Source organism: Empidonax traillii, unplaced genomic scaffold, assembly GCF_003031625.1.
Source record: "Empidonax traillii isolate 1590-97213 ecotype Southwest subspecies unplaced genomic scaffold, ASM303162v1 scaffold425:size1421777, whole genome shotgun sequence".
Classification (NCBI taxonomy): Eukaryota; Metazoa; Chordata; class Aves; order Passeriformes; family Tyrannidae; genus Empidonax; species Empidonax traillii.
The window spans coordinates 1,216,252-1,231,374 of record NW_020955618.1 but is presented as its reverse complement, the minus strand read 5'-3'; the positions used below and the strand labels follow the sequence as shown (position 1 = coordinate 1,231,374).

The following is a 15,123-nucleotide window of genomic DNA, read 5'->3' as shown; positions in this document are numbered from 1 at the left end:
CCCTTATTCCCCCCACCCCCCCGACATTACATTTCAAACTATTCTCATTAAGCAGAAAATTAGACTTCAGAAGCCTATTGGTCCTCATTAGCATTCACTGATCCTTGGCTGGGTCTGTGTCCTAACATCTTTTAATTAGCACACTGCAAATCTAATCAGTGTAATAAACGCTATTAATCTTCCTTTTCACTTATTTTCTCCCAGCACATCATTTTGCCTTCCTGTGGGCCTCTGTGGGAAACACGATTCCAGCTACATTCTGGGCCATGTATTATCTTCTGCGGCACCCAGAAGCTCTTGCAGCGGTGCGTGACGAGATTGACCATTTGCTGCAGTCAACAGGTCAAAAGAGAGGGCCCACATATAACATCCACCTCACCAGAGAACAATTGGACAACCTGGTCTACCTAGGTAATTTATTTTTATCTGTTAGGAAGAGAAGAGGGGCTCTCCCGGCAAACTCAGTTTATCACTCATTTCTGTTTACTGAGAAGGTGGAGGACACAGCTGCCTAATTGACATAATAACAGCCATTTACATCAATTATAAATTATGTAGTTTATAGCTGTAGATACTCTCATTGCATGTAAACATTAAAGCCTAGGTAATTAACTATGCAAGGTATGCAAAAGGCTAAATCGAAGCTTTGCAATTATTTGAAAAAAAGTTGATGCCTAATAAGTTGTTTGATTCTGAGCATCTGCCGATGTGTTAATGCATTTCAAATACTTCTGTATGGTACTGCCAAGAAAGACCCTTTTCTGAAATTAAAGTGGGATAGTGTATTTAAACTGCAAGTATGTTTTTTTCCACAGGCAGTTTCTTTCCTTCTCTTTGTAATGAAACAAAAAAGACTTCTAAAACAGGCTTCTGTTGGGCAGTATCTCCAAATGAAATATAAGAAGATAAAAATTTACGCGGTATAAGTGGTGTTTTCAGTACTGAAAAAGTACCTATATTCAACATAAGGAGCTTTAAGGGAGTTACACATCTTCCAGTTCTGGATCAGAGGTTCAAAGGGAGACCTTTGCCAGTAGCCACTGGAAGTTGTTTGATTGGTAAGCTGTATAGGCCTTCAGAGCATCAGCTGTTGATTTCACTTCATTTAGTAAAGCACAGACACTGGCAAGAGAAATGGTAAAATTAGCTCGAGAGAGGAGAGAGGGTGTAGCAGGTAGGGTTAAGCATGTGAAGGTCTCCACAGGATAGACAACAGCTGAATATAAGTTTAGAGGTTCAATAATCCTCTCTTTTTAAATATCAGAAACAGTCCCCTGTTCAAAACAAGCTCATGTCTATAGGTCTTGGTAGCTCATGGCATGAACTGATGTTCCACTCTTAAACAAAGCTTTGTCAAGAGATGATGGTGAATCAGTGCAGTCTCTATGCCTGCTTTGGATCTAAGTAATAGCTGCCATTCTCTAGGACAATCCAGTGTGACATATCTCAAGAATCTGTGTTCAAACTTGATTTGCTTCTTGTAGTACAAATATAAAATTGAGTTTGATCCAATTCCTTTACATTAGAGCATTAATATTAATCTTATATAGCATGAGTCTACTAAGTTGGTTTCATCTGGAGTCATGGTTGTTTTGATGCAGATTTATCTCTAGCCGATGGAGAATGCTTTTGAAATAGAGGAGCTTTGGATGACAAGGACACTTCTGATGAATAACATGACATTCTAAGCATTTAATGTACTTTTAAGAAACACAAGTAAATCTGCTTCACATCAGAGCTAGCATACACCAAAAAAAAAGTTACCAAGCATAAAGAAGATCAAAGGAGAATTTAGTTCGTATTTGGAGACTGAGATGGGAATGGCAAGATAAAAAAAGGGAGAAAAAAGGCTCCCCAGAAGTGTAGGAATCAGGAAAATAAAGGCATGTAGTTCACTAAAACCATCTGGTGCAAAATGGTATGAACAGTTTAAAACATTAACTGTGTCATTCCTTTGCTTCTCCTTGGAATCTTGAAGTACCTTGGTAGCATTTGATTTATGTGTTGAGAGGGAAGTGCCACATCCTACTTTGTAGTATTCTTGTAACACTTTTGTTAAATTTTATAATCATGTTAAACATAATGTGATATGAACAGAAGCTCGATTTCAATCCTTCTGGCACTTAAGTCATAAAGGGCTGGATACTGTCCCATAAAATAATAATATAGAAAAAAAATCCGTATCATAAGAGAATTAAAGTCATGCTTCAGTGGAAAGAGGAAAAGGGATGTTTTGTTAATAAATATGTAGGTGGGACAAAGGTCCCAAATTGCATTGTTTGTACACCAAAAATCCCCCCATTGCTGGAAGGCTCAGGCCACTGACTCCAAACCTCCAAGGCTGAGCTTTTCTTATTCCTGCTCCCCTTGTGCCAACCTGGAGTGTAGGAAACTGGGATTTGTGTCCCTGCTCTTGAGTAAGGCAGACCAGGTGGGATTCTTGCATGTTCATCACCTTGTCATCTCATTCTCCTGTTTTAAGTGCTGTGATTCTTCGTCCTCTTTTTGGCCTACTGTAACAAGAGACTTTTTTTTGATTCCTCATTCTATGGAGAACAAGCATGAATTGCTAAAAGTCTTTCTCAGGAAATAGCATTGTTATTGTGGTGAGGTCCTTTGGGTCTAGGGCACGACATGGCCTGATTTATTCCTAAATTCTAAGCACAGTTATGTGATTTTTTTAATTAAAAAAAAAAAAAAAAAAAAAAAAAGACAGAACCCCCCCCCCAAACAAAACCAAACAAAACAAACAAAAAAAACCCAAGACAAAGCTAGCAAATTTTGGCCCTCATTATCTTTTTCTGATGGCATTTCTGGGGCAGCACACTTCATATTGTGTACATAAGACGATACAATCCCAAAATCCAAACGTATATTTGTGTGCACAGAGTAACATACATTGTTAGTTGTCGTGGCTCACAACAGAGTTCTAACATGGCAAAGGACACATGAGAATGGTCTGTCAGTTAAAATGGTTATAATGAAAATGCCAAGGGTAAAGCAGAGATATACTTAGTGCATGTTTAATGCTAGGCATGTTTAGTCAGTTCGTTTGTTTAATATTAGTCCATTCATTTATATGGTGAAGTATTCTTGCCCCGGGTCATTGCTGAATCCCAGATATTTCCTACAAAAAAAGCACAGCTTGAAAAATTGTTTTGTACATGAGAAAGGGTAGGAACCCAAGAACAACTAATAAAGAGTGCATATTCATAACACAATGCTAAGCATTAAAATCCTTGGTTGTATTGAAAGAAATAAATGTATTTTTATGGAATGGGCTGGGCAGTACCATTTAGTTCTTTCTAAGATGCAAATGTACTTGTTTCAAATTATCGTTTGTGTTGGCACACCATGATGCCTGTGGGTAAATGACCCCCCCAAATATTTGCATACTCAATAGCTATTTTCCTACAATACACTCTAATAATTATGATACCCTATTACCTGCTAAGTGTTAGTGTAAAATTAAAAACCCATTATTGCACAATAAGTTTTATAAAACATTTACCGATAGAGATCATGTTTAATTAAAATTAACTTGCCTACGAAAGCCAAATGCACTTATGATTCGCAATGACCTTTTATTACCTGCAGTCCCTTGTTTTGGCTGGATGATTGACAGCTTGCTGTTTGGCTACCATGTTGTATTTCAGCTGACAAGACTTTTCATTTTAACTCAATTTGCCTGCCTATCACAAGCTGGTGGCAGGCCAGGCTCAAGTCACCCAGCTTTGCCTCAGCAGCTTGCTCTATTTCTCATTAGTACGCATTTATTCAGTGGAAATTGGAAGACAAATGCTTGAAGGCATGTGAACTAAGTATAGCAAATTAGGGTTTAAAGACTGAATATTTATAAGTATATTGAAACAGTTTTTAAAAAAAAAAAAGTCTAGAATGAATTGGAAGCTGAGTGCTAGCTTTAGTATAAGAGAAATGAAGAGAGAAGTGGGAGGATTCTAAGAATAACAATACTATGAGAGATATCTCTCTCTCTCTTTTTTTTTCCTCTCTCTCTCTCTAGAAAATATGTAAAATCTCTCTGACAACACCTTATCAAACAACAGCCTGGCTTCTTTATGTAGCTCTCACACAGTGAAGTTTAGCATCTCATGTGTGTAAGAAGGGAGGAAAAAAATGAGGGTCATGTTCATTTGCTGCTTGGTTATCCCTTGGTATGCTTTAAATTGCCTTGTTTGTTCGGCACAAGCACAGAAACAGATGTTGCTCTACCGTGCTGGATAATTTACTGTACCTCACGGTGCAGAATGGAAGGCCTCCCAAGCTACCCAGCTGGTCTGTCAGCAGCAATGGCTGGTGTCTGCTGAACTATGACAACTGCAAGTAAAGGCTGCAGTTTTATTGTGCAGTTGTCATTCCTCTCAATGTATAGCTCTGGCATTTGTGGAAAGCTGACTGTCTATTTTTTTAATGTAAGCCTGCAAAGCCATATAAGCTCCATTCTCCTTTGTTGATCATAATGTGACTCATTACTTTTGTCATCTAATGATTATCGGCATGATCGCTCAGAGCAAGAGCCAAGCTTGCCTTCCACACATAACTGGTACTGGAAGGTAAAACAGATTTGTCATTTACGATCTGACCGCTAAGCCACACTTTGTGCTCCATTATTGTGATTAACTTCTGCATAAGATATGCTGCCCAATTGTCATTTGGGATCCGGCAGCGGGCGGGGACTGCGCGTTTTCTGGGAGAATGTCCACCGATAGGATGTGACCGCATCGCTTGGGCGGTTAAACATAAACCTGCTATTTCGCAGCATCACTTTAATAATTATTTCTCTCTTTTTTTCCCTTCCTTCCCTCTTCCTCGTTTGATTTCTGCTGTTGCTACGCATGTCACCACCATTCCCAAATGGTGGACCAGCATGAAGTTACCAGCTTCATTTTCCGCGGGTTGAAGGCAGTCTGGAGCAGAGACTGGACCCTTTCTTTGTACCGTGCAAAGTTTTGTTGCCAGAGCGCTGCCAGTTGAAATCTATCGTGTCAGGTGCCTTGTGGCTATCCGCAGTAGAGGCCATCTTCTGGAACCAGGGTTCTTTTCTGGCTTCGTCACCAACAAGCCGATTTGACTCTGCCTGATTATAGTAACGAAGGCAGTCCAAAAGAATATGCACAGACTCACTGTACGTCACATTGAATCACGGCGCTGGCCACACAAAGCTGACCGCAGCCTCATTTCTTTAGACAAATGCATGCTTAAGGAAAAACCTCCTGCAAGAAAGCATCCAGGGCCACTTTATTTGCTATGCATGCTGCACCAGATTTAATTTTTAGTGAAAGAACGTTTGTTATTATTTTTTTTCAGAGGCATCTACACTGGGTAGCTACTGTCTCTAATAAACTAACCTTTTGGGTGCAGCAATTGCAGTGCCTTGGTGAACACTTAGAGAAGGCTTATTTGATATCACAAAACATAAATGCAGACACAAATGGATTACTAAATGCACGTGAAACCCTATTTTAGGCTATTTTTCACACTAATGATTAGAAGGAATCAAGTCACATATAACAGTGCCCATACACACTGGTGGAAAAATAGTCAGTTTTGATTACAAAGTGAGAGATGCAGCCCTAGACAGGAGCTACATGCTGATATACATGCTATCAGAATGATTTATGCAAATTATGCATATTATTCCCAAAGGAATTCCTCCTCAAACTGCCAGGATAAATTGCCGGAAATTAGCCATAAAATCTGTCGTGCTAGGAGCAAAAGGTGAAGGCCACTGGGAAAGCAAGGACATTCAGCTTCTGGAGCCTTCCAGAATCTGATGGTGGAGACAGAAATCTTACTTTCCCCAAACCTGAAAGAACTATGTTTTGTTTCCTCTTGCTCAATTAGAAGTGTCTTTCTCTCTTAAAATTACCAAGCAAATAATGAATTGCTTTCATTCACTCTGACCGTAACAGACACTATCATTTGGCAGCATAGCGCATTGAAATGAAAATACATTTAAAAATTCTCAGAATGACTGCAGAATTAACAAGCAGAATGATCTTTCTAACATATAGTCCTGCCATTACATCCAGCAGCTTCTGAAAAGCAAGCTAAACAGCTCCATGGATGCTTTCGCCGGTGTTTGCTTGCAACTGCCAAAATATATGTAAATGCATAAAGCGTTCATATCTTTTTATTGCGTTGTTTTCAACATGATGCCTGAATAATGACTTTTCGCCCAAAACTTGGTGCTGCTTACAGCCGACAGGATTTCTCAGCACCATCAGTGAGAATCACATCGGGGGGTGCAGCTTCCCGGCTGCCCCACCCCAGCCCTGCGGGGATGTTTATTGCCGCCTCCTGGTCTCTGCTTTATGTTTGGTTTGGTTTATGTGCTTTTTTTCCTTTCTTTTCCTTTAGTCTACCCTACTAAACCCGTCGAGATTAACCATGTATAACTTCCAGTCATCTCCCATATTTCTAACGCTTCCCCCCCTCCTCTGCTTTTGTTTAATCGCAGAGAGTGCCTTAAACGAGAGTTTAAGGATGTGCTCATCCTCCATGAACATCCGCATCAGCCAGGAGGATTTTGTTCTCAAGCTTGAAGGGAATCAAGAAGTCGTTTTGAGGAAAGGAGACTGGATAGCCCTTTACCCGCAGATTTTACACATGGACCCTGAGGTCTATGAAGATCCTAAGGTAAACATTCAGTTGGTGCTACTCTTTCTACTCCAGGCACATCAGCGCAGTCAAGCCGTTTGTGATCTGTGGGTTGGTTTTTTTTTTTTTTCTGCTGTTCCTTCTTGTGGAACAAATCTTCCTACTTTCAGATGTATTTTCTACGGCCCTACAGGTCAAAGGATTCGTGGCCTGAAGAGAGAAATATGGTGATGAGACTGACTGCGACTGCTTTCAAAGGAATTGACAATTGCACATTGACTACCATAAACTTTAGGCTAAATGTGGGCTTTGTTTGGCAGTGGATCATTTGATACCCAAGGAGGGCTGAATAATAGAAGGTGGTTTAAATAGCAAATAATGTGGGCCATTTAGCTAAGTGCCCGCAAAGCATCATTGACTCTCTGAAGCCCTATAATAGCAGTGTCTTACTTGAGCCTTATGCTTTTTCACCTCCCTTCGTAGGGATTCACCCCTTCTTGATCAATTAGACTGTTGTGAACTTGAGACTGTAAAGCTGTTGCTCTGCAGCGGAGCTCGGAGGGTAATTGTGTCATCTCCTTGTATTTTTCTCTGACGCTCGAGTTAATGAATATCAAAGACTCGAAATTAATCCACCCTGCCTCAGCCTTAATACGGCTTCAGAAGTTCACCACCTGCATGCAAATTGAATAGTCCTCTCGGCTAGGTTGCTCCCCAGGTTGCTGTCCCCAGCCCAGGGTGCTACAGAGGAAGAGCAAGGAAGAGCAAGGGTGCACCCTGAGGCTGTTAAATGGCTCCTCTGCCTCATAGACAAGAGCTTTTACCTGATCCACTCCTCACCCCTTTATTCCTAAGCAAATGGCTGTCTCCCATGCTGATTTTCATCCTTGGCATTTGAGGCAAAGAAGAACTGGATTTTTTTTGCATGTTTGTAGAAAGCCCATGTTAGAGATGCTGCTCCCTGAGGCTCTCCCTTTCAGGAATTTAAGGATGTGAGGTTGAAGAGAAAAGATGAGATTCAAGTGTCTGGTTGGTGCGGGACAGCATCTCGCTGTGCAGGAACCCTGCCAGCCTCAGTGAGAGGAGGTGTGGAGCGTGTTGGAGTCAGCAGGAGTAAGGTGTAGTCACTGGGATGAACATTGGAGCCGTGAAAATTAAAATTACTTCCAGGGGAGTTTTACTGGCTGTCCCCACCCAAAAATGAAGATAAAGCCTGCTAAAAAAATGAGGGTTTTAAAAATAATCCGTCTACTGGCAAATAGTTTTTTAATAGTTTTATCCTTAAAAAGGATAGATAGCAGCTAACAAATAAGCTTTTTTTCATTTTATTCTTAACACTTTATTTTGGATAACATTATTGATTTGTCAAAAGTCCATCTGTTTGTTTAGGTCCTAGACCAAAAGCATCAGTGTGGAAACTGATCCCCTCCCTTATCCAATAATTGCCGGAATATATTACCATATTTCCATTGCTTGAATATATCTGCTTAGTATCAGCTCTGCTCAGCTTTCACAGTACAGCTTTAGTTCATATATTTTATCTTTTCGATAGTGAATGAGCAATCCACACATTGCAGTACATTGATTTCAGCACATGGGCCCTCTCGAAAAGTGGGGAAATCACTGTTCTGTTTGGTTCTTAAAATATGCAGTGTGCTTTCAACAATAACTACTGAGGATCAGATAGAGATGGAGAATGAATTTTTTGAAAGGTGCAGTCTTGAGCTTGTCATGTATTTAGGGAAAACTTTTCCTGGGAAAACAGGCAGCTTGACGAGATAATTTTGTAGCAATGCTTTTTCTCCTGGATACATAAATTTAAGTTCAAGATATCTTCTGCTTTGGCACCATTTTGTATAAGTATAAGCATATATTGGTGACCTCTTTCTCCACTCATTAAGGCCTAAATAAATGAGTCAGTTTTCTATAAAGTGGATAAGTGAACCCTAAATCCTAACGCAGCCAGTTGTAGAGCTCAGTAAATTAACTCTGCAAAACCTGTTGAGGTGAATATCAGGAAACCCTATGTGGTGGCTTCCCAAACAAAGCTAAATACAAGATGTGACTTATATCAATCACAGGAGATTGCTCAGCTTTCGCAATACCCTTAGCAGGCCATCCACACAGAACTTCATCGCTTGCCTTTACTCACTGTCTTCACCTCTTCCTTGCCTTCAGCCACCCTGTTTTTTCTAGGAGACCTCGTCATGGCTGAAAATTTCTTCAATGTCAAAAACTAGTCTTTAGCCAGTGAACTAGCTTTTGAGGAAACACTACTCAACTCAAGGGGTTTCAGCAGCACAAGCCTGAGTCACTGTCATTGGTTACATTCCTGCCTTGCACTTGTTTTCTGCTTTCCCAATTCCTTAGACACCAATTTATTTTGGCTTAAAAGCAAGTACAAGTCTCAGAAGGCTCTTACTATGACAAAGAAAGCATAAGGTTTGACCCAGTGTGTCTGTATGTTCAATAACACAGTTCTTAGTTGCTCCAAACACCAGGAGTGCACCTTGTGGAAATGTTCGAACAAAGTGAAGAGCTCTGGGTGGGGTTGGGTTGGGTTTTTAAGCTATTGCAATTCATATTTAGTGGTACTTTTTTAGACCAGCAGGATTTAGATTTCAGGAAGTGAATCTTACTATTAATCTGGGCTTTCATTTGTTACTGTGCTACTTCAACTGAAGCAATAACTTCCCAGGAGAAAAGATAAAGGCATGTTTCCTTTTGGCTGAAGTGTTCAAATGGATTGAAAAGCATTACTTGTCACTGGAAACAGACATAGAATCACCTTTATTTTTTTGAAAAATCCAGGCCTCTGCCATTTAGAGAAACAATCTCCTGTTCTTCAGCACCCAAAGTTACATCCAGTGCACCTTGTACTTGTTCCCTTTCTCATAGACCACCTCCCCTGACACTGCTTTTTCTCAACAGCAAGACCTGCAGTGCACGGTCTTTAGGGCCTTTAATCTAATGGGTAGATCAGTATCAGTGTATTTTTAACGGTGGTGTGGGGTTTTTTAATCAGTTGAGGTCGGTTTCTGTCTGACTGACTTGTTCCCAGCCAGCTCCAAATGGCTGTTGCTATAGCAGATGTATGCAAAGCAGGACAAATGCTAATGAGTGACCATAAGCAAGAAGTGTCTGTCATTTTTATTCAAAGCATGCAGGAGGGTTTTGTAAGTGGTTAATTTGCCATTGACTGAGTGAGGATGCCAGATCTCCTTCATTCAAAAACATGAACTATCTCTACACAGGAAAAATAGTCAGAAAGGTGTTCAGTTTATGAAACGTAGGTTACAAGTACAACCTCAAACCTCACTTTGTAATGGTCAGTTACTGGCAGTTGTCCTGCTTTGCTCACAGCTTCTGGAAAAAAACATTTGAAGGAAAGATGTGGCAAATTAAGCAGCAACTATCTCCAACTGAAATGAAAATTGACTGCAAAGCATCAGATCTGGTTTTCAAATAATCTGCACCACTAGGTGCAAAAGAAGGATGGATTTTTCTCTTGCTTGCAAGAGCAAGATCAGTGCAATGCATTAATTTATTCACAGGCATTTGCAGAATTTGTCAGATTATCCTTATTCATGATGTATGTACCACACCGAGTGCGTATGATGCTTTACAAGAAAATTGTCCTTCCACTAAGGTTCATTGTCCCTGCTACAAAGCGGTCAAAATCTAATTACAATCAAATACAGGCCAGACACTCAGTGGATGAGATGTGGAAGTTGAAGGAGCTTGATGTAAAAGGACTAAGCTAAGTAAGTGGATTTAAAGAGTGTTCTTTGCAGGAAAGATAATGTGAGTTAATGAAACTTGAGGGAACCAAGTATAAAGAAGAAGCTGTCAGCTCCTTGTCTTCCTCTTTATCTTATTTTCTGGGTTTCAGACGCGTTACCATTGTGCAAAGAAAGCAGCTCATGTTACTGCCTTGTTAGATATCACGCTGTCTCTCTCTCTCTCTCTCTCTCTTTTATTTTCAGGAGTATAAGTTCGATCGATACATAGAGAATGGCAAGAAGAAAACCACATTCTACAAGGCAGGAAGAAAACTGAAGTATTTCCTAATGCCCTTTGGCTCTGGGATCAGCATGTGTCCAGGGAGGTTCCTCGCAATGAATGAGATGAAGATGTTTCTTTTCATACTATTGTCTCATTTTGATGTAGAACTAGCAGAAAACAAAGCTGTCAGACTTGATAACAGTCGTATGGGCCTTGGTATCCTCCTGCCAGACGTTGATATTGCCTTTCGTTACAAGCTAAGGTCCTTAAGAAATTGAGCAGCTGCCTATATGCCTTCTACTAATCTCCATGTTTCTCTGTTTCATCACTCAGCTTTATATTTTTGAAAACATTTGCTTTTCCCTCTCTGCTTTTACCTCCTTCCTCTTTGTTTCTAAGGAGAAAAGCCATTGGGCTGGAGGTAGATCTAAGATGCAGGGACATGCAACCTCAATTTGTCCTGCCTGAGTTGTGAGAAGTGAGGTGAGATGACAAGACTCTGGCCAAGAAATAGCCCAGCATCCTTACAAGATGGATTCCCATACTCCTGGCCATGAGATGAGCAGGATTTACAGGGAGGATGACAGCAAGCTGAATCCAGGCCATTTATGTAGGAAACAGGCTCAGCAGTCCTCTGTCATTGGGGTTCACCCTTGTTAGGTTGGAGGATCCCATATACCCATCATCTGGAGGAATCTCAGCATCTGCTCAAAGAAGCATAATAGCAAGAAAGGGGGGGAACTTAATTCTAGGGAGTGAAAGCATTTCTACTGATTATTATTCTAACTTTTTATTGGCTCTGTTCCCTTCATGGTCTTGAGAGTCTTAGCCCTTATTTGGAAGATGTGATGGAAGTTGTGTGGGGTGGTGGGGGATGACTTGCAAGAATGTCTTACAGGCAGCACAATTCTAACTTCAGTTTTATGTACTGAGGTTGAATCCTTTGCTTCTCTTACTATTTTTTTTGTTGCAAACTGATTAATATATGATTTTTTCCTGCAGTCATTTAAAGTCAGAAAGGAAGTTCTGTTGATTTTAATAGGCTCTAGATCAAGCCTAAATTATCTATTTTGGCTTTTGAGCCAAAAAATAAAAGTATATTCTTCATGGAGGAAATATATTAGACTGTTTGAAATTATTCTGTCATCTCAAAAATTACCTTCTGTTTGTCTCACTGTTTTCTTAGTAACATGTTCATGCATTTATTCTGACTATTTTTTTACCTTTGCCCATTTCTCTAAAAAAGGCAAAAGAAGAAGAGGGCTTCTGTGGGATGTAAAACTACTTTTTAATATTGTTTTACTGTGCCTAAATTTTGAATAGGCAGAGTAGTGTGACCTGTGTTTGGAAACAGACTTGTCCATCTGCAAAACTGGAAAGGAGGCTTTTCCTTGGGGCCAAAATTTGAGTGAGTGAAAATCCTGGGCCGCCACAGGAGTTGTCTGTATACTAACTGCCCAACCTGCTTCACTGGGTGACCAGCTCTTGTTTCAAAAATCATTTTCCTAGTGCACAGGATCTGAGATTTGAGACCCTGTCTCTCTTCCCAGCCATCACTTTGGACACTGATGAGGATTCTCATCACTGTCCAGTCTCAATTTGCCAAGATGATAATTGTGATGGGAGAATATCCATGTCTGTGGGCCTTGCCTTATGTTCCCCAAAACCATCTCTCTTTAGGATGTGCCAGTGTAAGTCTTTCAAAATCAGAAATTTTACTCATCTCTGAAGGACTTGACGATCTATGGATGAAAACTGCTACCTACATACTAAGGACTAGAATTATTTATTGTTATTTGTGTAGGAGCCCGTTCAGTTACTCGTATAAAGCACATACCCTAAATAAGCATCAGCATCTGTAGAAAAGCTTTCAGAGACTGGCACAGCCACATTCCAAGTCCTTCAAGGAGAAAATTGTGGTTTTGTGAGATATATTGGATAAACATTTTCTATTCATATATAGTATCTATAGTGTCTATAAGTCAGGAGTACACTTACATTAAATGGGTTTTATGGTCAATTCAATGCTTTAACTTTGCTTCAACATTTAATCACCAGCAAAAGCTGATTATTGCTTTGTGCCACAGAATAAAATTGGGTTTTATGGAGAGATTCTTGTACTCAGGTTACTTACTCCTGTGGTTACTCTGTAGAAGCTATTCTGTACTCAGTTGTAGCTCACAATCCAGTTTGGTCATTATAGCCTGGTTTACTGGGAGAGGAAATGTTGGTATCATTACGCTGTTGACTGTATTCCATTAGTGTTTAAATGTAAGCTGAAAAATGTCTCATACCACAGTTATGATAAATCTCTCTTTGGCATCCAACTTTAAAACAAACCTGAAGCAACTGTGAAAATAACAGTGGGTATTTGTTTTAAACAGAAGACTCTTTTTTATAATTGTGTTCTATTTTTAGGATTTTGAATTAGAATATCACTGCCTTCTGCATAATTTGATAGGGCATAATAGGACTGTGCCAGAAGGACGTGCAAATCATTAGTAGTTTCAGATTAGTTTGCGATCAATTGGTATAGAAATAGAAATTTAGAAATTAAAAGAAGAACTAGATTGTCTACAAAATAGCAAATTAAATCTGTAGGGTATGCTCTGCTTAAAAAAAAAAAAAATAGAATCTTTCCCAAGAGTTGCAGGAAACCTCTGTGAAGAAACTTGGAGGCCTTGCATCAGAGTTGGAGATCAGTCTCTGCACCACACAAGAGGCCAGCATTCTGCTGGGGAAAAATTTATATGCTTTTTTTGCTCAGGCACCAAAATCATCAAATGTTAAGCAGATCTCTGACCTGCTTGTCCTGGAATTGTGTCCCTGGTAACCCAGCCTCCTGGTAGATTGATTTTGCTGGTAAGGTATGCATCAATACCTTGGCATACCCCAGCTGCAGAGGAAGTAAACCTCACCCCCATATAAAGTCATCAAAGCTAGATCAGGACAGAGGAAATCTTAAGACCTTTGGGTCCATGTACTCAGTAACTGAGGAGATGACATTGAGAGCCAACAGCTGCTCTGTCTCAGGAGTGACTCAGTCTCTATGGAGCAGGGATTCAAAGGCCCCTGATTTTGGTATTCCTGGTCAATAAGCTGAGGCAGCCCAACAGGGTAAGGGCCCAGCATCCCTGAAAGTCCCACCTGGAGCCAAGCTGGCCACACAGTGTTAAGCCAAGGAGAGCATGTTTCATAGCGCAGGGCACAATGCTGTTTTTGATGATCTCCTCTGATGCAGTACCCGGGAGCAAACAGTTCTTGGTGTCTGTCACTGGAGCACTAAGATGTCAAAATCATCTAAGCAGAAATAGCAGCGCCATTTGCAAGCATTCAGGTGGCAGTGGGACTGCTGGAAAGGGTGGTGGGAGGCAGTCAGATGTCCCACTTCTCCACCTCAGCAGGGGCATCTGCCCTGCCAGCCCAGCAGTGTCTGGCATCCACTGACCTGGCAGGTGTAGGGTCAGGCAGGAGGGGTGCATGGGTACCCCATGAGTTTCTCTGCTGTTCTTCCAGTGAAATGGTGCATTCACTCATCACTTTGAGATGTGACTCAGCTGGTCACTACCAGCCTCTGACTATAAGTTGTTGATATCTATGGCTATTTCAGTAGTATCTTTTGCTATTTAGAAAATATATATAAGCACCTTTTTTTCTCATTTAAAATAGGTTTATAAAGTCAATACAGCCCTTTATAACACTGAAGAATAAAAGTTAATTTATCATGAACTAGTGTGAATGCTAAAATCTCATTTTTTTATTATTAATTATTGTAATTTACAGGTTGTGTTTTCTCCATTTTCATGCTGGCACTCACTGTTGCTATAATCTGTTACTTAAAAAACGATCCAGTATATGTGTACCTGTTTGTAAATTAGACTTTCATATCTCTGCCAATATGTCCTAATGTACTAACATAAAACCATGTAAGAGTTGTTCTTTAGTTTATACTTTTAAGCCAGTTGCATGTCACTACTTTTGGCACTGCTATTTTTATGAATAATTACTGGTCTGTGAATTTCTCTTGTAGAATTATACACGATCTTTTATTTTGTCATTACTGAACTTTCTGTCATTCAAAAGACTGTGAAGTGCTCTTAATTGTGCAAACTGACATTTTGTATATAGATGAACAACAGCTAGGTTCTACTTTAATAGTTAATATCCATCATTCAGGCTCTTAAATTGACTAAGGTATCTTCTGAATTTCTGAGCAAGAAAATTGAAACTTCATTATTTTAGTAATCTAACATCTTAAATGTATTTTGTATTTCAAGGATGCAATAAAAAGGAATATATCTATTTTAATATTGAATGACTGTCCATGGTATTTTTTCCAGCTTATGATTACACTTTTCTCACAGATTCACAACTATTGCTTTGTTTATTTAATTATTGTTTCAACATACTGCATTTTTCTGTTACTTGATCTTGAAAGATATTTCTGTAAGGAAAAAACCCCAAACTTTTAATTCAGCACTGATATAAAGCAACTCT

General features: G+C 39.8%; 1 protein-coding gene across 4 annotated transcripts in view; it reads left to right on the top strand.

The window, feature by feature from the left end:
* The window catches only part of LOC114062632 (25-hydroxycholesterol 7-alpha-hydroxylase), a 128,388-nt gene extending 113,486 nt beyond the window's left edge, over nt 1-14,902 (top strand). For all 4 annotated transcript variants that reach the window (XM_027894321.1, XM_027894324.1, XM_027894322.1 and 1 more), the window contains exons 4-6: nt 205-411; nt 6,482-6,660; nt 10,608-14,902. In XM_027894321.1, coding sequence (XP_027750122.1) covers nt 205-411; nt 6,482-6,660; nt 10,608-10,904 — 683 coding nt within the window. In that variant the 3' untranslated portion in view covers nt 10,905-14,902. The remainder of the gene's footprint in view (nt 1-204; nt 412-6,481; nt 6,661-10,607) is intronic.
* Nucleotides 14,903-15,123: the final 221 nt, after the last annotated feature.